This window comes from Phycodurus eques, chromosome 14 (assembly GCF_024500275.1).
Source record: "Phycodurus eques isolate BA_2022a chromosome 14, UOR_Pequ_1.1, whole genome shotgun sequence".
In the NCBI taxonomy this organism is placed as follows: Eukaryota; Metazoa; Chordata; class Actinopteri; order Syngnathiformes; family Syngnathidae; genus Phycodurus; species Phycodurus eques.
In genome coordinates, this window is record NC_084538.1 from 14,511,329 (window position 1) to 14,535,309 (window position 23,981).

Here is a 23,981-nt window from a genome sequence, read left to right on the forward strand (position 1 = left end):
CGCAAACTAGTTCGTAACCTCGAAACGTTGTATGTCGTTGCGCCCTGAAGTTTTAACATTAGGCTACTGCGGGAAAGTGGTTAACATATGCAGAATGTAACATTTGTCATTTATTATGTTTTAACTACTACTAATAGTGAGGGCGCCCGAAGAAGACGCTCAGTAATTTTCAAAACTCAATATGCACTCATAATAATGGCGTATTGCTACAGTTGCAACTAAAGGCGGCTCAAAGTTAAGGAGACAGAATAATGAAACAATAACAGAGGCATGTTTAAACCTAATACACTGCTAAAAACGAAGATTTTGTCAACTTACCACACAATTGCATTTTGCTCACTTAGGTATTAGGTTCATCAACCATTAACGTTTGCGTTTTAACAAAATATAATTGTCGAACTGCTTGACGTCGTTTTCTCTTTTTTTTTTCAGCATGCAGGTCAGAATTATTGAATGATTAATGTAATGAGCAAATGACAATGTCAAAATGTCAGGCAAAGATATGGGGTCGTCAATATACTGGTTCATGCATACAGCAGTCAATGCATGAGAGACTAATACAAACGTTATAACTGAGGTTTATTCATGAAGACAGTCTTCTCAAAAAAAAGAGTCTCAGATGTGTACTATATACATCACATGAATACATTATGTGCATCAGTCCATGACATCAGTGACCATGCCATTGCGATTTGTGTTGCAAATATGGCAAACTTCAAGTAGTCTTTCTGGAATAGAAAAGGAGTTTATACCGTAGCTATTTACATGCCAATGGTGTCCCCAAAATACAGCTTCATAAATATCATTCAATAAAAATAGAGAACATTTGAGAAAACTAAAGCTCCAGTGATGCATGAAAACAGCTGTAATTAGTCAAATGACTCCTGTCACATGATTTGTATATTTATAGGCAACAAAAGAAATCTTTGGTGTGCGATCAGCTGAGTTGAGGTAATCTTCTCACATCCACTTTTTGTTATGCTTTAATACTGTAGTGATAATTAGAGTATTAATCAACAGTGAGAGAGAAGTAAACAGAAGGTTATCATAATGGTAATGATACGAATAAGGGAACTATTTACACATTTACATCCAATGAGTTCGGAAAAGTCCCAAATGTACAAATATAGCAACACACTTTTTTTTTTTTTTTTGTTTCCCCACATTGCATGGACCACTAACATCCCTTCAAAATCATCACTTGAGTGAGTGCAATGCAGACTGCATAGTTTCACTCTGTTAGGAAAGCTAAATATTGACAGTTGATGTGTTCACAAGCTGGTGCTTAAACTCTGGAACTTTTCCCGTAAACTCTTCACCAGATTACTTTCCGACGTCTTGGCTGTACTCAAAGCAGACGATTTGCCGGGACGTTGGAAGCCGTCCTTCGAGAGCTCGTCCCCCTCCGCGAGGATGCCGCAATGTGCGGCGGTCAAAGATGCCGGACTGCTGGGACAGCAGGTCCGCACAGGTTCCTGCAGGTTCTGCACTTCATGGAGTGGCAGAGATCCAAGCATGTGGTCCAAAGAGCTCCACCTGCACAGTAGCTTTGAGCAGGGCTGAGGCCAGTCTTTTGCCACCGGACACTGCGTTAGGTCTTTGTGAGAGAAGCCGTTGCACCTGACCGGAGAGCATTCCAGCAACCCATTTGAGGAGTCTGTGTCGGGTCCGCTGGGGTTGTATTTGGAGCGCAGTTCTTGTACATCAGGCCAGTGGAAGTTTTCCAACTCAGGGCTTTGCGGGTCAGTTACTGTGCTGCGGGAGCTGCCTGCAGAACTCTGTGTTGGGTCTGGACTTGGTGTATTCCCCTCATGGATGACCATCTGTTCACAAGTGTTCAAGGGCAGTCTCAGGTTGGGTTTACCTGCACACATTAAATACAAAATATATAATACAGTCATCTGCCATCCATATTCTAGAGCACCATTTTAGTCAACTTATACCACTTTTTTTCTACCACTCAGTACAGTCAGTGTGCCAGATCCACCCGCAACAGATGAACATCTAAGGTATAAAGAGAGACCGTATTTAAAAAAAACAAAACAAAAAAAACAACAACAAAAAAACTTACGTTTTACACTTCCTGCACAGTTTGAAACCATAACTTATTAAAACATACTTTTTTTTTTTTTTAACCTTGGCGCCTGGTCTCTCTCTCCTGCTTGTAGTTCTCCAAATGATACTGCTACTTTTCTTTATTATAAACGTTTAAAACAAAATTTTTTTGGGGGGACTGGAACGGATTAATTGAACTTCCATTCGGTTTAATGGGTACATTTGTTTTGCAATATGCGTTTTTTGATATAAGAGTGTGGTTATGGAATGAATTAAACTCATATCTCAAGGCACCATTACAAGTTTTCCCCTTCGAAGTAATCCCCTGGAGTCTAACGGCCTTTCCAGCTCACTTCACTTCAACAAGATGGCAACAATATTTCTCATTGTTTTGGCCTGTGCACAAAAACAGCAAATTGGTGAGTTCTTCAGTGAATAAATAAAAACCAAATGAAAAAAAATAAGGACCCCCCCCCCGCCCCCCAAAAAAAATTCCACACCGAAGTAAATTTACGATTGCTGACGTACGACAATGCAGGTTGACCGTACATCCAAGGGCACGTTCCATTTACCTTTTTTCTTGACTTTCTCCTCGAGGACAGCAGGCATATTCTTGAACCCTTGTTGACTCGAGGCTTCCCGGTTCCTCTGCCATACCATAGGTCGGTTATTCTTGATGCGCTGGCTATACTGACGTGCCAGTTGGAACACCTTGTTCTTCATCTTGCCCATGTCCTGTAAGAGCTGGTCCTCGTCCACACTAGTTCTGAAGCTAATGATCCTGGGCAGTTGGACTAGGTTCTTCCCTTGAGTCACAGAGGTTTTAAGCTGCTTGGAGTCTTGAGTGGACTCCGTCTCTTCTGACGGAACATTTGAATCATCAGACGAGGGACTTGTTTCACTCTCCTCTAGAATCGGGGATGGTTGCTTTACGAGTTTACGATCTGAGGAGTCCAAACACTCATAGGGTGTCTTTTTCTCCTCTTGAGTCTGCTGGACGTCCTCCTCCAACTCCATGTCTTGCCAGACTTTGATCATCTCTGATGAAGGTCGGAAGTCTTCATCTGTGGTAGAAGAATCTGTGACGCCAGGGGATCTAGCCGTCACTCCCTCTGATCTCTGCGGTTCAGCCTTTTGGTGAATATCTGCATTGGGACTCTTTTCTAAGCCCGGAAGGTCAAACACAGACCAGGAAGTAGGCCTGTACCGGGAGAGGACTTTCCTGTGGACTGGGACCGCGTGCTGGTCCGGAATATTGTTAAGCTGTCGGCTCAGGTGACTGACCAGACCTGCTGGAATGTAGGATAGACTTTCCCTGCGCTTGATGCTGAAGTTGGCGTCTTGGTGCTCAGCGTGTTCATAGTATCTCCTGATCTTGTGGATCAGGAGGAGATCCTGTTTAGAAAGGGTGGACCGACGTTCCCCCTCAGCGAGGGCCGTTTCATGCGCAGGCGGATGACTCTCAGAGGTCACCTGTGGCTCAGGAGGCGACACAGTGGGCGACAATTCAAGCTTCTCTTCAGAGTCTGTGCAGGTGGAGGGGCTTATAAAGACTTCATTGGGGGTCAACGGTGAGGAGCAGGCCAGGGAGCCCATATCCTCAGAGACCAGGCTGGTCCGCCTGGACATGCCAGTGATGAAGCGCTCGGCGATGACACTCGCCTGGTCTAACACGGAGCACGGTAGGATGCTCTTACTCCCTGCCACTACCGCCGCCTCCTCCTCGTCCTCCTCGGAGAGCTCACTACTCATCAGCGCACTCGTTTCCTCTACTTGAAGACCCAACGAGTCGCTTCCTCCCTCCTCTTTTTCACCCATTTCTGTAGAGGTCTCCACGGACTCCGGCGTGACGGCCTCTTGCACTGGAGAGAGGCAGACCGGTGACTCGGGCAGTCGATGAGTGTTCTCTGCTTGAGGAACCCGGTCTGAAGGATGCAGATCGTCCAAATGGGCCTGAAATATGACAAATGTGTTTTCAAAAACGGACGTAATTATAGACATTGGAAGCTGGAGAAACATTGTAAATAAAGCACTCTGCACTATCAAAGTCAACTAAGCAGTCGATTCGAAGGCATCCACAATTTATGATGCTTTTGCTTTTACATTCAGAGGCCGATTGACTTTTATTAAGATGGCCCATTCTAAATGAATTTGTATCTTTTTCTCCCAAACACTCCACGAATGGTTACATTCGAAAGTTCTGATGAATTTGTTTCTCGGTGTTGCCTGCTCTTCTGGAGTGCATGGTGTACAATTTGGAGATAAGCCTTGGAAAAACAAGGCAAATGTGCACTCTGCTCATAGGTCCAGGAGCTGTGCATCAGTTAATAGCTGCAGTTGGACCCAAAATCTAATCTCAGAGCAGGTACTAATACAGCTCAACATGATTTACTGTAAATGGGCCTCAGTGAAATGTGGTGTTGCTGCTAAACGACATGCACTAGTCTGTATTGTAGCAGTGAATGAGCCAGCACACCTTCCTTTAAGAAATACAATGCTTAGAGCAAAAACCATAAGCAGTGAGAATAGCACCTGTCTGGTCTCAGCCATATCCATCTGCTCTTCTCCATGGCTAAGAGTTTCTCGAGTCTCCTTTCTCGGCGTATCGGTCAGCTGAGCGTCATCGCTTACTGCATCATCCTGCAAGAGTCCATAGATTTCATTCAAACTCTTCTAAAAATGGAGGCAGCGCATAGCAGAGGAATTGTCGTCGACAGCAGCAGTTAAGAGTTGAGTAAAGTACCATTTCAAAAATATTACAATACAAGTCTTCCAACTTAGACGACAAATATTTAGAATCTATTACGCTGTAACAATGGAGCTTGATTATGAAAACGCTGAAGGGAAAATGTTCATCAAAGAGCAACCTCACGCTATTATAATCATTTAATAAGATGGCTGCATTAACCTTTGAAGTCAAGCAGGACACATTCAGTCAGTGGTTGTAATCCAAATGAAGACACGAGTTTCATTTAAAACTAATCCTCAAACACAGTATGCTGACAATGACACCAGACAGAAGAGGAAAACAAGATAAACGCATGCAGAGATAGACGCATGCACACAAAGAACATGACCCGCATGTTTCACCTTGGTGGCTTACAGCTAACAGTACGGGAGCGCTTCTGCCCACCATAACATGAATCCAACCTGACTCATTCATTGTGCACAGTGCACATGCAGCTGTTAGTGGGATGTGTACATATAGACAGAGCGGGACGAGGACCAACGTGGGCGAGCAGAAGGGTCGAGAGGAGCGGTGAGCAAGCGGAATGAAGCGGGAAACGGGAAAGCTGTGGGTGGCTGGAAACCCTCACCGTTGTGAAGTGAGAAGAAAGCAAAGCCCTGGCTCTATAGTGCCAGCAGGAGATGGCTGCCAGCACAGAGCTGGCAAAGTCGGCTACCTGGTCGTCCCCCATCAGTAAATCCTCCTTGTAACTCTCTCCCTCCTCATCCTCCTGTGTTGCCTGTTCCGTCATCGGCAGCTTCGGACGCCCCTCACAAGGCGAGGAACTCAGTTTAGCGGTGGTAGAACTTAGCTGCTGGAGAGTGTCCTCCACAGTGGGCTTCTCACCCTGGGGCTCGTCTAGACTGGAGGCCTGTGTCTTGACACTTGGGGCAGGCCGAGGCGGCTGCCTGTCCCCCAGCAGGGCGCCCTCGCTCTCTGCATGCTGTGTGTGAGGTCGCAGATGTGGTTTGTCATGGCAAGGACAATGCTTGGGTCAGTTTCTAAATGCGATGAAATCATAAAGCTGCTTTGGCTTTAGTGAGATATGATTGGCTGTTCATGGCAAGACACACCATGTTTTGTGAAGATTCGTTTTGGATGTTTTCGTATTAAAATAAATTATTTTGCCATTATACGGGTGAAATTTGACAGTGTACAAACTAGGGCTGCCCGCTATTAGAAAAAAAAAAGACAGATTTTAAAAAAACCTGCAAAATATATATATATATATATATATATATATATATATATATATATATATATATTGCAATGTGAAATAATACAGTATCAGTGATGGGAAAGTTCATTTTCTATGTAAACTAGTTCAAAGTTCGGTTCATGGTTCCAAAAATCAAGTAATTCAGTTCGTAGTTCATAATTCAAAATTTGGAACAAAATTCACCGGTCTAAAAACAAACTACTACACCCCTGTCCCGCATAACCCCACCCCCACCCAATATGTCATTGACCCTCAAAATACTGGCATTTTATTTCCCCATTGTTGCCACCCTTTCAGTCCACACTAGTAGCCAGCTGCAGCTTTCACCCTACAATCTCAAAAATATGAGGAAAAACCTCTTGCTTGAATGGTGTTTTTAAAAATAAGTACTTAAAACAAAAGCAGGACCTTTGTCCTTAATGTGCAAACAAAATTACTCAACACAGTATGACAGAAATGCTGGTGAAAGGACAGTGATAACTTAGCATTCCTTTGCATAGCTCTGGCTGAATATATTAACAAAGTAATCTATTCTTGAAACAAAACAAAATTCCATATTATCACTGTGATCGTACAGTGTTTTAACTAAAGCATTCTGATACAAATAATAATTTTCCTAGGAATCCATTTTTACAGTTACATACTGTATTACACAAGAACACATTCACTCCCATTTACGCAGTGTCCCTGAACACACTTTGCGCACTCACACAGCTGCCGCGTGCCTGCCTAGTTTCATTCTGAAGAGCGAAACAGGAAATGCAGCAAGTGTACAATCTTTTAATCTTTTGAGCCTGTCCAAACAGATCTCTCTGCTGGTCACTTTTAATATTACAGTTGATTCACTGTATATTACAGTACACCAACATCACAGGGTACAGATGTACATTGCGATGACAATGCTCAAACAAAATAGCAGTGTGTTTTGGTAAGCTATAGTTTGGACTAGGGCTGCACGATATGGGTAGATTGAGAATACATGCACAGTATCCATTTCCAACACTTACCTTCATAACATCTGTAAGGAGGAGAGAAAAAAATAGAGAAGCAGACATTAACAAATGATGTCCTGATTTTCTCAAGTTCAATATTTCATGTACAAATAAGCCAAGTATCACATGCATCTTGTGCAATTAGAGTCGGGATCCAAGCAGAGAGTAAGCCACCCAGTGGTTAGTCTGGCCCAGACTCATGGGAGGCCTTGTGATTAGATAAATGTCAATTAGAAACATCCTTCTCTCAAACTGAACATGATGCAATTATCCATCATGTGATGAACAACTCCCTCACTGAGATGAGGTTGACATGAAAATTACATCTTCATTAGGTCGGTGTGTAAAATGCAAACTGAGAACAATGGACTATAACCCTAGGAAAAGAAAACAGAGGTTTTCTCTTTCATAATGGACAATTAGGACAACAGAGAGCAGATCTGAATGCAAGGCTGAATTTGGCTGTTGAAAAGAGCTCTTGTAGGACAGAGCCTTGCACCAATGGCATATAATTAACTCCATTATGGGTGAGGCCTGTGGAGTCTGATTGGAAGTGTGTCTTTTGAGCTGGTTTGCAGCCATCTTTGAGTGCAAACAAAGCAGAGGTGCAGTGACAATTTGAAAAGCTCTTACATGACACTAACCATTAAACCTCACCTTGGTTAGAGGGCTTTCTTGGCCACTTGATAAGATGTGCAGCTACATAACTAGGCTACTTTTAACACATTTACCAAATATGGTGTAAACAATATACTGACCTTTGGTACTTTTTCTGATTTGTTTAGCAGGTTCTAAAACAGATGGAAAAAGACAATTAATGACATCAAATATATTTGAATATGACGCATTACTGCCATTATCAAACCTTACAGCTAGGGTACAGTGGGTACGGAAAGTTTTCAGACCCCCTTAAATTTTTCACTCTTTGTTATATTCCAGCCATTTGTTAAAATCATTTAAGTTTATTTTTTTCCTCATTAATGTAAACAGAGCAACCCATATTGACAGAAGAAAAATTTAATTGTTGAAATTTTTGTAGATTTATTAAAAAAGAAAAACTGAAATATCACACAGCCACAAGTATTCAGACTCTTTGCTGTGACACTCATATTTAACTCGGGTGCTGTCCATTTCTTCTGATCATCCTTGAGATGGCTTCACACATTCATTGGAGTCCAGCTGTGTTTGATTATACTGATTGGACTTGATGAGGAAAGCCATAGCCACAGCTACACTATGTAAGACCTTACAGCTCACAGTGCATGTCAGAGCAAATGAGATCAAGGGAACTGCCTGAAGAGCTCAGAGACAGAATTGTGGCAAGGCACAGATCTGGCCAATGTTACAAAAGAAACAAATATGCTGCACTTAAGGTTCCTAAGAGCGCAGTGGCCTCCAAAAACCTGAAATGGAAGATGTTTGGGACGATCAGAACCCTTCCTAGAGCTGGCAGTCCGGCCAAACTGAGCAATCGGGAGAGAAGAGTCTGAGTGAGAGAGGTAAAGAAGAACCCAAAGATCACTGTGGCTGAGCTGCAGAGATGCAGTCAGGAGATGGGAGAAAGTTCTAGAAAGTCAACCATCACTGCAGCCCCTCCACCAGTCGGGGCTTTATGGCAGAGTGGCCCGACGGAAGCCTCTCCTCAGTCAGTGCAAGACACATGAACGCCTGCATGGAGTTTGCTAAAAAACATCTGAAGGACTCCAAGATGGTGAGAAATAAGATTCTCTGGTCTGATGAGGCCAAGATAGAAATTGTGGAGAAAATCAGGCACTGCTCATCACCCGTCCTATATAGTCCCAACAATGAAGCTTGGTGGCGGCAGCATCATGCTGTGGGGGTGTTTTTCAGCTGCAGAGACAGGCCGACTGGTTGCAATCGAAGAAAAGATGAATGCGGCCAAGTACAGGGATATCCTGGACGAAAACCTTCTCCAGAGTGCTCAGCTCCTCAGACTGGGCCGAAGGTTCACCTTCAAAAAAGACAATGACCCTAAGCACACAGCTAAAATACAAAAGAAGTGGCTTCAGAACAACTCAGTGACTGTTTTTGAATGGCCCAGCCAGAGCCCTGACTTAAACCCAATTGAGCATCTATGGAAAGACCTGAAAATGGCTGCCCTCCAACATTCACCTTCCAACCTGACAGAACTGGAGAGGATCTGGAAGGAGGAATGGCAGAGGATCCCCAAATCCAGGTGTGAAAAACTTGTTGCATCATTCCCAGAAAGACTCATGGCTGTAGTAGCTCAAAAGGGTGCTTCTTCTAAATACTGAGCAAAGGGTCTGAATACTTATGGCTGTGTGATATTTCAGTTTTTCTTTTTGAATAAATCTGCAAAAATTTCAACAATTCAATTTGGTCCTGTCAATATGGGGTGCTGTGTGTACATTAATGTGGAAAAAAATTAACTTAAAGCAAACTTAACTTTTAGCAAATGGCTGAAATATAACAAAGAGTGAAAAATTTAAGGGGGTCTGACTACTTTCCGTACCCACTGTATATGTGATTAACTGCAGATGGGGTTGTGTGCGACTTGACAGACAAAATGGGGTCTGCAGTCTTTTACCAGATCTCCTCCTCCCAGTCCATCCTGCAAGATGGAAGTCATCTGATTGGTAGGAATCTGCTCTCTTCACCCTCTCTGGACTACAGTGGTACTTCCCAAGACCTAAGTCGGAAGAGGATGGTCACTGCACACATTTTACTTTACAATTACAATTTTCTCAAAAGATGAATAGACCGCATGCAAATTGACATCATGTAAACCAACTCTTCTTAATATCAATTTTATAATCACTCACAATTAGAAGTGTCCACGATTGCTTCTTTTGCCTAAAGCATGAGAGGGGTTTGAGAGCTTTAACACAAAATGGCTCAAAAGAGATGCTGTTATACAGTGAATGGACACTGTTGTGTACCTTTGGTGGAACAATGGCTTTGTGGTTCTCGAGAATGAGCCTCTTGATGTGATGGGCCCAGAGACGCTTCTCTTCTACAGATTTTGCCTACAAGAAGCCCTTGTCCATGTTATTAAAGATACAGAGGACGCATGCTGGCATGACAACACAAAACACAATGCAGTCCACAAACAGCATCCTAAATAATTGTTTTCTGTAAACATTCCTAAAAATAAAGCGGATATAGAAAGTGAAAACACAGCCCTGTTTTTATAAATATAATATGGTCATTATATATGTTTTCACGCATTGTCATGACAAAAATTCTTCTGCCGCCATCTCAAGAAAGTCAGAAGTTTTTGTGAAATTGAAGGCCGAAATGGACTGGTATTTGAAATACCATTCGTAAGGCCCTGTTTTAACAGGGGTGTGTTCACTGTCTATTGGCACTGTATATAAAAATGATCAACTCAAATGAGTTTACTTCTGAACACACACACTATTTGTCAAGGGACAATTGAGGGCATGTGACAGTTCACATTTACCTGCACTGTATGGGGCTGCCTGGGATGCTTGAAATGAATGACACTGAAGAGCAGGGGATCCTTTGCACTGTCAAGCAGCATCAAGGTGGAACACTAAAATCACAGCAATAGGCATTTGATTATGCAAAAGGGAAGGTCAAGTTAACTCAATGTACCCTGTTTTCATGAGGATTTAGTAAGAGTATGGGGGGGAAAAAAAAAAAAAAAAAGAAATCACTATAAATTGTGTAAAAGGTCACTTGCGGAAGCTTTTTTCAAAATAATTTTGAATATTTCCTACTCCCTGAAAATTAGAGCATAGTATGCATTAAGTATGCCATTTTTCTATGCTTGTGAATTGTGTTGCACTGAATTATTGTCCTGCACGGACGGAGCTTTCGGGTGGAGGTGGTAAATCCACTTTAAACATACATATATAATGTACCTGTAATATGAAACATCATTTCGTATCATTTACCAATATAGTCTTTTGAGAACACATCATATCTTAACAGTATATAAACCTGCAATTGTGTTCATTATTCTGGTATTTAAAGAGACTATTGACATTATAAAATAAAAAAAAAATGTAAAAAAAAACATACTGAGATATGTGTTTTGTAGACATAGTGCTCTCCTCTTCTTTTGGTAACGAGTAGCATCTTTTCAAACAGGAAGAGTGTACGACTGTTCTTTGCCCGCAGGACGTGAAAGGTGCCCTCCAGCACCAGCTCGCCATAAGTGGTCAGATCAGGACCCTTCCAGTTTATCAAAAGAGACTGGATCTCCTGCACATGCGTATGAAAACAACTAAACGCTTTCCAACTTGTAAACAACTGCGTCAACAAACTTCACGTGTCTGTGTTTGTCTGCGGTAATTGGAGCAAACCTGCACTCTGACTGCATGTTCGTGTTTCCTCTTCATGTCGTTGATGTACCAGGCCACCCCCGTCATGGTGTCTATGGCCTCCTGGACCACCTCATACCCCTTCTCGTCTGGGCCAAAGTGCTTTGCAATTTCCTTTAAATGATTAAAAAAAAAAAGAAAAAAAAGATGGACAATGTGGCATTGCATTTCAAAGTAGGAGAAAAAAACGAACAGTGAGGACAGTCTTTACCTGAAGCAGAAGGTGATATTTGAGGATCCTCTGCACTGGCTTAAGAAGGAAAGAACCCAAAGGGAGAGAACGCTTCAGAGCAGCCTGACGATCCTTGAAGAACTGTGCCAAGGTTTTGCTTCTCATGCAGTCAGTTAGTGCTGCTACTGAACTGCAGGATTGTGAAAATATATTTATCAGAGCTCCAACATCATCACATCTCCAGGTATCTTAAAGCAATATGTTTGCGCCTCTTACTTTGGATAGTTGGTGCAATATTGGGTGTAGATTTCAAAATATTCACTCTGGGGAACCAAAGAGCAACAATCCCATGACACATGTATCCATCTGTTTCCTGAATAGCGTTGTGAGGAGGATAAGAACGCTCACCTTATCTACAAAGCATTGGGCGATGGCCACAGGGTCATTCTCACACATGTCCAAAGACTGCAACAACTCACTGAAAATAGACCATGAAAAGATGAAGCCCAAAAGATAAATTCATTATTTTAAAGAAATACATGATTGTCTATTGTAAAAAAATACAAACAAAAAAAAAAACTTCTCTCAGACTCCATAACAATCCAAAAATATTCATGTTGTATGCTTTCTTTCCACTAGTGGGAAGTGCAGACTGTACAATAGGAGCCTGCTGTGGAACCAAGCGTCAAGCCAGGAAGAACTTGATTTGCAACCCCATAAAAGGAACATCACAACACTTTTCTCTCTATTATATGAAATTGTAGACTGGGAAACATACAGCGCTTGACAAATTTATTAGACCACCTGTCATGACCACGTCACGAGAGCATCCAGCACCTGAAGTGCTTAAATGTGGACTCTCAATTTCAGTGAGCTCTGGACGTTCTATCATTTGAACAGGAATAAGGATTTTCACCTTTTTTCCCCCCAAACTTGAGCCAGCTCACTAGGTTTCTCTGATAAGTGAGAAATAAAATGAAACATTACACTTAAGCAGACACGGTGGCCGACTGGTTAGAGCGTCAGCCTCACAGTTCTGAGGAGCGGGGTTCAATCCCCGGTCCCGCCTGTGTGGAGTTTGCATGTTCTCCCCGTGCCTGCGTGGGTTTTCTCCGGGCACTCCGGTTTCCTCCCACATCCCAAAAACATGCATTAATTGGAGACTCTAAATTGCCCGTAGGCATGACTGTGAGTGCGAATGGTTGTTTGTTTCCATGTGCCCTGCGATTGGCTGGCAACCAGTTCAGGGTGTACCCCGCCTCCTGCCCGATGACAGCTGGGATAGGCTCCAGCACGCCCGCGACCCTAGTGAGGAGAAGCGGCTCAGCAAATGGATGGATGGATTACACTAAAGCATTTTTTTATGTTAGGGATTAAAGTAAATAAGAACGGTATAATTTCTACACTGTACGATTTTTGCATTTTTATAAAATTAATGCAAGCTGAACTGCATAGCGTGAAATGTCATTCATCTAGTAAATGTTCACATTGTCCGCTATCAGAATCAGAATCATCTTTATTTGCCAAGTATGTCCAAAAAACACACAAGGAATTTGTCTCCGCTAGTTGGAGCCGCTCTAGTACGACAACAGTCGGTCAATTGACAGAGAACACTTTTGAGACATAAAGACATTTGACAAAAAAAAAAACAGTCACCGAGCAGTAAAGGGTTGCTAGTTATCTGGTAATGCCGGTACATACACTATAGATTAAATCTTACGACAGAGTGAATCAGTAAATCAGTCATTTGAAAATGTATGTATAATAGTAAAAATATTATCTAAGAGCATCTCAATACTGCTGTATTAACCATTATAAAATAACTTTGTTGAGCAATGCTGGTAGTTTAAGGCTGCTTGGGTATAAACCTTACACGAGGTGGTGGTCGAATACATTTGTAAAGCCATATACATGTTCTAATATTTGTGGTAGAGAGAATGAACCCTGTTGCATCATCATGGCACTTTGAAAATAACCAAAACAAAAAGAAAGCTAATATTGTATCTTTTCTTGTGTGTGAATACAACTTAAACTGATGTCGCTGTCTGTGATGAGTATTATTTCCTTTTCCTTTTCGAATAGGGAAATATAAGACTAAATCCTGCCATACCGTTTAAATGGGTTTTCAAATTTTAGAATCCTACACTTTACAGGGTTCTGTGGAATTACCAGTGTAGTTCCTCACTATGAGAGGAATGTTAATGTGTGTTTTGGCAAGCAGTGGGGTCAGCAATGGCTGCCCGCTGACGTAAATGGTGTTTCATGTTTTTAGTACCCACTTGGAGTCACTGGGTGAAATATCAGCTCTTCATAAAAGGCAAACTTGATACAACCATAATATTAGTCACACACTTGTTTTTTTAAACTAAAAAAACAAAATAATAAAAGTACACATGAGCCATAAGAAAGAGATAATTATGTGGGGAATTAATGATTTCAGCTCATTTGTTTTTTCTTCATATTCCTTTATCTTGCAGCATGGTGTTTGACTGGTTAGCAAACCTGCCTCACAGTTCTGGCGACCGGGGTTCAAAATCCAGCCTCGCCTGTGTAGAGTTTGCATGTTCTCCCTGTGCCTTTGTGGGTTTTCTCCGGGTACTCCGGTTTCCTCCCACATTCCAAAAACATGCATGGTAGGTTTATTGAAGACTAAATGGCCCGGAGGTGTGAATGTGAGTGCGAACGCTTGTTTGTTTATATGTGCCGTGCGATTGGCTGGCGACGAGTTCAGGGTGTACCCCGCCTCTCGTCCAAAGATAGATGAGATTGTGACTCTAGGATAAGCAGTACGGAAAATGGATGGATGGCTGTTCCTTATCTGGAGTTTTGAGTAAAATCGTGTGAAAGAGGAATAATGCTGGTCAGTATGGTTACAGAGGAGAGAACGTACCTGTTGAATTCATAAATATCCTCAATATTTCCAAACAGAGCGCACACTTGTTCTGGACGTATGGGAAGGTTGCTCATATCAATAATGTAAGCCAAATAGTCCTGGAAAACAGTGGTGGAAATCGAGTCACATCACAATTAATGCAGATAACGTAGATTTCTTTTGTACGGTATAATCGTGACACTTGCAGATTATTACCACTGGAGGGATGCAAGACCATATTACATCTGTTATCACATGCCATTTGGTTTTCAGTAATATAGTAATATTACAAGTTGATTTTTTTTTAGGTTTAGATATAAAGGAAAATTAACACGTTAGTGATGCGATCATTCAAAAGGATTTGGTTCATTAAGTTATGGGGTGACATGACTGACAAGAAACCATAAACATCTACTGCTCATTCCCCTCCTGGGACTTAACACTCTATTGAACTATATTCCAGGGCAGATGAAAACTTCTAAAATTCACAGGAGCCAAAAAATTCAAATCAGGATGACTATGCGCCATCATGCTCAGTTACACACCCACGTGTCATACAAACAAGCAGTGAGGAATGTGGACAAGAGACAAACGCACATATGATGACTAATTAAGAGTACACCAGCAATTTGTTCTGACACCCTAATGGCGTGTTGCAAAGGCAGACAAAAACGACATACAGCTAACGCAGTCCACATCGTACAGCTGGAAGAACTGCACAGCATTATGCATGTAGATTCCTTCGCAATGAGAGCACCACGCATGTGACCTTCAGCAAAGTGTAGGAGATATGAATGCACACTCCTTGCAGTTCTAAGAGTTGCAATAGAAAGTACTTTTTATTTCGACTTTAGCATGACAGCTACACTAGATGGGATCTTATAGAACACTGTTGACGGGATGCTCACATTCTTGTTCATACAATGTTGGTTGGGTATGGTGACTTGTGCATGAGCTAAAGCCAGGTGTTGGGGATGTATTTGGCTGTGTGACACCATCTGGGGGTCAAACAGCTGTTCTCTCCACTCCCACTGAAGGGACAGTTGAGAATGAGAGGCATGTGAGCGAGTGATAAAACAACATCTTTAAAAAAACAAAAAAACAAATGGATGGACGCAGTTTCAACAGCTGTCACTGGGTTATGAGTCATTATCAAGGGACTTCTTTGATGAGCTCCTGGACTTAGTTTCTCACATCTCTGCTTCATTTGAGCTACAGTGTGATAATAGAAGAACTCACTGGATCAATGTGATTAAGGCTGTGCTGTAATCACAAAAGCGGATACATCTGTATAAGAATATGTTCTCACATTGTAGCTAGTGGAAAACCCCACTGCTCTTTTGTATCACGGGAAAAGTGTTTGTGTTGGCTGGAAGGGACTTGTATGAGTGTACAGCTGTGGCCAGACCAAGCATGTCAACCGAAACACTAGGAGCCAGGTCATAATTTGAAGTGCGTTAGTCAGGAGGTAGACCTAGACGCCAGTGTGGTGCGAGACAAGGTGAGGAAAGGTGCTTGTTGGTTTTCAGCCAGCCTGTTTCAGAAATGACTTACATGTTAAACACATTACCATGAATAGCAGATGATTGTCTGACAGCTAAGTGCTCCTGTTTCTATGCTGCATGCATGATTGAGGCCCAAAGAGGTTTCTCTTTCAGCTAGTTGTTTCCAGACTATAAAAAGTGGTAAAAGATGAATAAATGGTTGAGCGGTAAAACCATTTTTCAGTACACCAAATCTGAGATGTCTTTGGTTCAAAAGCAAAGCTTGGGCCATGAAAGACCTGCATTGTGTTCAAGTTGAAAGATCAACTATGAACTCACTCTCTGCAAGGTAAATAAACACATTGGCTTATATACAACATGACCAGGCCGTAAACTGCCGCACAGCCGTGATCAGTATGGTCTTCAAATCGTCCAAACATGACATATACTAGCCAAATGTCAGATCTACTTTGTGGTTGTTCAGATTTGTTTAGCTGTGAATATCCACGAAAGTTTTAACTTGCACAAAATGATATTTGCACTCACTGGCTGTTGACAGCCTGCAGACATGACTTCATAGCGTTCTTCCAAAATAAAACTTGTTCAGATGCTAATGAGGAGTCACTGTACAGTAATTACAACACTGACTCACCTCTACAATGCTTCGCAGATCTTTGACGTACATGCGCTCAGTCTCGATGATCTCCATGACAACTCGGTCCACATGGGTCAGTTTTGGGTTTGGCGCCATTGTGTCAGTGATGACAGGCGATGTGGGGATGTGAAGGATCTCTGCACTTGCCTGCCTGTTGAAGGTGGCGTTATTGTTATTCCACTGGTTGCCGATCAGGTGCGGCTTCCATAGTCCGCTGGACCCTGCGAGGCCAGGACTCTGGTCTCTTCTCTGCTCTACTGTGCTTTCGGCCGGGCTCAGCTCCAAGTTGATGTCCTCCTCGCTTGGTATGGGTGGGGTGCAGGAGGAAGGAAGGGTAACTGTGCTCCCAAAAAGGCTGTGACTGTCACGGGATGACCCAGAAGACAAGGTGGACACTAGACTTACTGGACGTTTCCCCTCGCCATCCAATGGCTCCACACATAGTTGGTTGTAACAGTCTGGATCCAAGTCTGCGTTTGTTTGTTCATGTTCTCCAGCGGAGAGGGGTGAAGGTAACCGAGGATATTCTATATAGAAGAGAGGAATACAGAAAAAAAGGATAGATGTCATAAGTCAACTGAGAAATCTGACAAAACCCACTTTTCTTTAGTTGGCACACCCTTTTGGGATGCCAAGTATTAATGATAAAAAAAAATGAGACCAAAATAAATCATTAACAATCCTTTTCCATTATTAATGTGACCCATGACCTGTACAACTCAATTGAAATCTTTGAGAGGGAAATTAAAATAAACTTAAATAATGTGGTTGGAGAAGTGTGAACACCGTCTTATAATTGGGATGTGGTTATGTTCTAAGGTAACAACATTCAAATTCATGTTAAATGGGAGCCCGCACATACCAGCCACCATTTAACGTTCCTCTGATTAACCCCAGATAAAGCGCAATTGTTATAATCTCATTTTGCTGACATGTTTTTGTTTTTGCTTCCTAGCAGAAGCCTAAAGGTTTTGTGCTAACACTGACTGGTATTTGGAACTGTTCATAATTCCCTCCACCTTGTCTAAGGCCCCATTTTCAGCTGAAGAAAAACAGCCCCAAAGCATGATGCTGCCCCGTTGTTGGTCCAATGTTCAACCTTGGTTTCATTGGACCATAATGCATTTGCCCACATATTTGGGAGATTTTGTAATGGGCCTATTACTGTTTTTTTTTGGTTTTTGTGTTGTTGTTTTTTTAAACACTAGTATGACAATTTCCATTATTTTCTAAAGGGTTTTTTCCCCTAAATTCAAACGAATAATAAGCCAATTAGTAATAGTGTTTTTATTTTTTGTCTGCATGTGAATGCCATGAACAAATTGCAGTTATCTGGGGCAAAACGTTCAGTGGTCTGGTTTCAGATAGCGGTGAGTGACAGTTCTTGGCTTATAAGTTTTATAATTATTTAAATTCTAAAGAAATACATGTTCCGTTTCACATCCTCCCGTGCCAGAAGAATTTTTTTCCTCACAGATGTTCCAAAATATATGAAGTCATAGGCAATGTGAGACTGAGTGGTACCGAGTTCCCTCTGTACACAGAGTTCAGTTTCCTGAGGTATTTGTAGTGTGCAAAGAGGTCAAACCCATTTTATGCTACAGATGTTTCTGTCCATGTATTTTGACTTCAGACGTTCAGACCAATAAATTGGATTGAATAAGGCTACAATTGTAAAGTGAAATGGTTCAGGTGAAGTCTATGACGATGGGGTGGATACTTTGGTGCTGATAGCTGACAGATGTAGCTCACGACGTTGTCCGCTTGAAACCCACTCGCATACATCAGTGTTGACAGGAGTTAGCATAAATGTTAATCATTAGCTGTGTATCATTGAAATTCAGCCCACATTTGAAAATTTAACAATTAAGCCCAAGAGAAAATGTGAAAGAAGTGGAGGGATTCACTCTTACCCAGCATTTGCACTTGACTCTAGTGAAAATACAACCTTCTATTGTTCTTCTTGGATTGAAGCAAGCTACACAAGCCAGAAATTTCACACGAGAGCAGAGCAAAGCTGTCAATGAAGTTTGACAGCTGAATGATACCCTTCCAGTTTATTCACATGCACACACACACATCTGGCGCCCTCCTACTTTCCATGACTCAGTTTTGGCCCGAAGAGAGACTGGTGCACCGTATTACTCTGTCTACTCGCTCCACTATCCACACGAAGGTATACAAAGCAATGCGGTGGGAGAAACAGAGGAGCAGGCTCGTGGGAGACGACCGCTGTTTATGCTTCGTGACAAACTACAGGGTTGATGGTGCAAAAAAGGGAGGACAGCGGTGAGCTATTACATACCAATTTGAATGAGCCATCTGCTTCCTTTGCCACTCAAACTGTGCTGTCTGGTCTACAAAACTCACTTCTTCTCACCTCCCACCAAAATATTCCTTCATAATAACGCTGTTGTTCTACAGTGTATGCCAAGTTAGAGGGAAGGGCAGAAATGGCGCAATAAGCAAAAAATGAGCACCGTTCTTGCAGTTTGAACACTTATATTCAAGATTAGACATTTTCAAATGACCAAGTGTGTAGGATCACTATTTCACTTATCTGAAGACCCGAGAAACAGGCCAGCTCAGCTTGTATCATAGCTTTGATCAACCATTACAGATAGGCATAAATTATCTGTGAGTGAAACCACTCACCACATGTTTCCCATCAACAGAGCCACAGCGGAGCGCTCAGCCAGTGCAATCGAATGCAAAATGGTTTAATTCTTCAGACAAAAGATTTACTTTGATTAACGGTGAATGTGAGCGAGGAAAAGGAAGGTTGTAGCCTGGAACGTCTTTGACATCAGCAAACATTTGCTCTTAATCTCAGTGGGATGTGGAGACCCATTGACAAGGCCAGACCTATTACAGTGTCATTCCTGTCAGATGTGTACAACTAAATGCTATGGTATTAAACTACTGCTTAAACAGAACCACGATAACACCCATTGGTTTGTGAACTTTCGTTTTATAGTGTGCCAATTCTCCATTAAGTTTTGTGTGTGTCTGGAACAAGACACAACCATATCTGGATATTGTATTAGTCTTCTGGTCATTGGAAAAACATGTTCCGGGTAGGTAAATACACTAAAAAAGGTACAATATCTTCTGCCATGCATTTACACCCACAGAATGTCACTTTAAGGCCCACATACCAATGAGGTTTTGGCAATAAAACACGCTGACGAAAACATTACTGTGCACATAACTATTTTCTGCAAAGCTATTAAATAAAATGCGCACCAAGACTCTTTCTATCCTGCAATTCACTTTTCATAATCTCAGAATCTGTTCTTGCAAGTAAATATTTATATTATTAGATAATCTGACACTATGTAGAGTTTTCATAGTTGAGTATATGCGCTGCAACCTTTAAAAAAAATCCAGACCACAGCTTTTGCAAGGTGTAAGACCCCCTTTGTTTTGCACAGTATCAATACAGTGGTTTCCTCTCTAATATAAACATTAACCAAGTCGAGGCTACACAGACAGTATAGTACCTAGGCTCATGTAAAACAGCCCCCAAACTCACTCGTAGTAGTATTTTGCGGAGTTTCACACTACAAAACACGTCAGATAATGCGTTCAGTAAATTAATCTTAATGGATTAAACTTGATCAACTGTTCATCTGTGTTTGTAACAAAGAAAAATGCTTGGAATTACAATAAAACAAACCTAATTGACCATCTTTGAAAAACAGTATCCTGGTCTTTAAGCAGAGGTTTACGTTTTCAGACAAAAGCTAAATTAATGCAACAAGCATGACCACCCCCCTTTTCTTAGGTTGCTTCCTTCAACACAAATCATCTGGAAACCATTTCTCAAATTCAACAAATGACTGTTTTAGCTTGTTGTGAAAAGATGATTAAAATGGGTTAGTTCTACTCCAGTGAATACTTGAGGCTGGTCCCCAGGTGAAAGCAGACAGGACATGATGACTAATCAGTCTATATCTTGTAATCTAAAGTCTAGCCGAATTTCTACTATCAGAACAGTAATGCGTATGGTTCACAGGCTCTGATGTCATAGCGGTGATTCTGGTGATGAACAGACTACTGAAATGAACGGGCCAGAGCCCCTAGCAATTAACCTCTCTTTTTTTAAAAGGTGGCGTCACTGCAATGACAGAAATGATCTACATCACTTTGAGGCTCTAGGTGCAGACAACATTCCTTTATATAGAAAATCTGGTTTGTGAAAAAAAGTATCTCAGAATGCTTACCTCAACTGTAGAGACCTAACGACAAGAGTCATGAATGTTCCAACCATAACGTACTTTGAAATGATCTGGCAAATATCAGCGCAAATAGTTACAGATAAGGATTGCTCCACTCCCTCAGGAAATGATCAAACACAGCATGCAACTACGAGGCTTCACATAGGTTGCAAAATCTTGTGAGGATGTGACTCATGTTTTGAACAGGTCAGCATGCAAACGAGCTTTAATGTGGACCACAATGCAAATTCTGACACAGGCAACATTACATTACATTTATCTGGCATATGCCTCTCATAGCAAAACAGAATTATGAAGACTGTATTCAGTGTTCTGTAATACAATGGAGAACTACATAAAAGGTGATGGGTAATGTGTTTAAATTAAATAAAAAATAGCGGGGGTTACAAAGGGCAAGTTGGAAGCATTGACAGTAGACAATGCTAATCATATGTTTAAAATATCTCCTGGTAGTTAGAAGTCACTACATGATGTCACAGACAGCAATGATGAGACAAACCCAAGCAAAAAAGGACAATGTGTTAAAGCTAGGATGCTTATTAAATCCGCTCATCCCCCCCTTCAGACTTTTAATATGATGGCTGACAAGTGAGAATGAAGACCCTTTTCCCCACTATGTCATACATTTACGACTTTTATTCATCAAAAACCCAGAATTACTGATTAAATCTTTCCACAACCATCTCAATTGATACTAATGTAATTTTCTTATAAAATTGGGCTCTTATCCAAAACACAATGCACAATCCTGCCACTGACAAACCGTGGGCGAGCAGAACAGCGAGCAGAACAACTCATCCTGAAGTATTTACTGCTAATGGCATGTTTGTCATTTGCATCTGTGTTGAGCATTTTTCCAAACACTGGAAAATACAACTACACCAATGGGGTGGGGGGAATGTGGAACAGGCTATTACTTGCTCTAAAAGTAACACGCCACATAACCACTCCTGCTTGATTAATAATGAGTCATGTTCCAATAGGCAAGTAAAACTGAATCACATCTTACTTCACACCTTGTATTCCTCATCACACTTCATACAAATTATGTTTCAACCAAAAGAATGAGCAGTGATACAAAAAGGCTTTTTTATTTAGGTTCGATTTTCATTTTAGGTGGAGGGGGCACACCTATATGCAGCTTCAAGACTTGGCTTCTCAGTAAATAAAGTGCATCATAGCCATACCAGTACAGAGATTTATTTGCCTGTTGCTTTTAGACAGAACTCCGCAAAGGGGGACATTGCGTGTGTAATCATACAGCCAATGTGGCGCAGGGCAATGAGATAATTAGATGTTTGGCCACATCAGCCTGACAGCTAAAATGATTTTCAAGGGCCATTGGCAGGGAGCAGTAATGGGAAGCACAAAGTACAAATACTTAAGTAGATTTTTAAGGTATCTGTACTCAGGATGGGTACCGAAATTTGTGTGTTTGTTTGTTTTTTGGTACCGACCGAATTCTGTCAGTACTACAGAGTACCAATTCACGTAAAATCAATCGTACCATGTTTCGGTACCTTAGCACGCACGTTGTGATTGGAATAGTTAGCCAAATTCCATGGCACAGTTGAACACATCGGTGCTGCACAAGAGCGTAATGATGTCACTCAGGCCGGTTCACTCACGTTCACAACAAACAAGCAGGGTTTGGAAGTATGGCAGGAAAGTAACGAAGCGGTGGAGTTGCGCTTGTGATTCAGACACAGGCAGTGTAATTCATGGAGAGCAGATGAATAATCCACTTGATCGGAGATCGGCAGCAGCAATGTTAAACCACAGCAGAAGCAGAGCAGTGGAACGTACTGATTGTACTGTCGCTGGAGATGGGGAAAAGTTCAGCACTTCAGAATTAGCAGCAAGCTACCAGCCGACTGGGCACGGCAGTCCGTGAAAGCAGGTATGTGCCCAGGAGAGCTGGCAGGGTGGCAGCAGACTGGTCCAAGCGGGAGTGCTTCATGGGGCACACACCAGAAGGCTGTCCAGCCACAAAGCGCAGAGAGGAGCCACAGTAGTCCCACAAAGGAAGCTAGCTTCTGCCTAACGAGTGGCAAGGCATTCGCAGCAGACAGCTAAAAGGTTATTTAACGTCTCTTTCAGGGGTGCAGAGTGTTAGATCGAGCAAGCTGAGTCTAACAAATATTTTTTTAGAAATGAGACACTTTATTAAATCGATAAAAATAAGTACAAAACAGTGGCAGAGGCCATATATCCATACATCGTAATACAATGGAGTTTATAGTTCATCGTTTTTTTGCAAATAAGTTTATGTTGACTTTGTATTTTGTAATATTTTATATATTGTTTGTCTTAATTATACTTTATTATTTGTAAAATATTGTTCTTTTCCTTGCTCTTCACTCACTACAATATTGTACCTTTATTTTTTGCTACATCCTGTTTTGCTCATTTGTTTTAAACTTGGGATGTTTTTTTTGTTAAATAGTTTCTATATTGAAAAGTAAATGTTAAATTGAAAAAAGAAAAAGATTTTATCATCAAATCAATTATTTATTACCAAATACACACACACACACACACACACACACACACGAGTACCGAAAATTGGTACCTTTGAGTACCAGTATTGATTCCCAGGTACCGGGAATTGGTACCACACTGGGTCAAATGTGAAAGGTACCCATCCCTAATCTGTATTAAACCTGAGTACTTTTATGCCATACATTTAAAAAGAGACATCTACTTTCAACTCCCAGCCTCATTACTTTTTCAACCTCCACGGATGACAACACAAGAAAAAAGAAAAGTCAACCGCAGCTGTGATTATGATTGAGATCTTGGGGGGGGGGGGAACAAAACAAAAAAAAAAAAAAAAAAACTTCTGGACTTGAGAAGGATTTAGAATTGACAGATGCTCACCGATGACATGAAAGAATGTAACAATGAGGAAATTCCTACTTCCAATTAAGGCTGGTTTTTACTTTCAATTTCTGAGTTCACTCACGAACAAGAAAACATTTGCCACCATGTTTAACGACACCTGTTAATTTGCTAACTTGTCCTTCTAATCCATTGGCAGAGCACATGACCCTATCATCCTTATTGGATACAAACTGAATAATCTTTCATGATACGTCATTCCTCCTCGTCTCTGACTTTCCTTCTTCAGTGCCGCCAACACCCCACAAGAGTCAATGTTATGGTCCTGATCACCATGGGAAAAACTCCTCCCCACCTGATAATGTGAATGGCTACCCCTCTGGAGGACAGG

The 23,981-nt window shown here is 41.6% G+C and overlaps 1 protein-coding gene across 1 annotated transcript in view; it reads right to left on the reverse strand.

The window, feature by feature from the left end:
• Positions 1–568: 568 nt before the first annotated feature.
• Positions 569–23,981, reverse strand: part of LOC133412785 (pleckstrin homology domain-containing family G member 3) — a 33,126-nt gene continuing 9,713 nt past the window's right edge. Inside the window, exons 3-19 of the mRNA XM_061696422.1 lie at positions 16,506–17,035; positions 14,388–14,488; positions 11,906–11,975; positions 11,774–11,820; positions 11,537–11,687; positions 11,308–11,439; positions 11,024–11,206; positions 10,440–10,532; positions 9,916–10,002; positions 9,799–9,829; positions 9,564–9,665; positions 7,753–7,785; positions 7,010–7,020; positions 5,373–5,726; positions 4,588–4,695; positions 2,628–4,008; positions 569–1,864 (exon numbers count right to left, since the gene is read on the reverse strand). Of these exons, the coding sequence (XP_061552406.1) occupies positions 1,272–1,864; positions 2,628–4,008; positions 4,588–4,695; positions 5,373–5,726; positions 7,010–7,020; positions 7,753–7,785; positions 9,564–9,665; positions 9,799–9,829; positions 9,916–10,002; positions 10,440–10,532; positions 11,024–11,206; positions 11,308–11,439; positions 11,537–11,687; positions 11,774–11,820; positions 11,906–11,975; positions 14,388–14,488; positions 16,506–17,035 (4,007 nt within the window). The 3' untranslated portion in view covers positions 569–1,271. The remainder of the gene's footprint in view (positions 1,865–2,627; positions 4,009–4,587; positions 4,696–5,372; positions 5,727–7,009; positions 7,021–7,752; positions 7,786–9,563; positions 9,666–9,798; positions 9,830–9,915; positions 10,003–10,439; positions 10,533–11,023; positions 11,207–11,307; positions 11,440–11,536; positions 11,688–11,773; positions 11,821–11,905; positions 11,976–14,387; positions 14,489–16,505; positions 17,036–23,981) is intronic.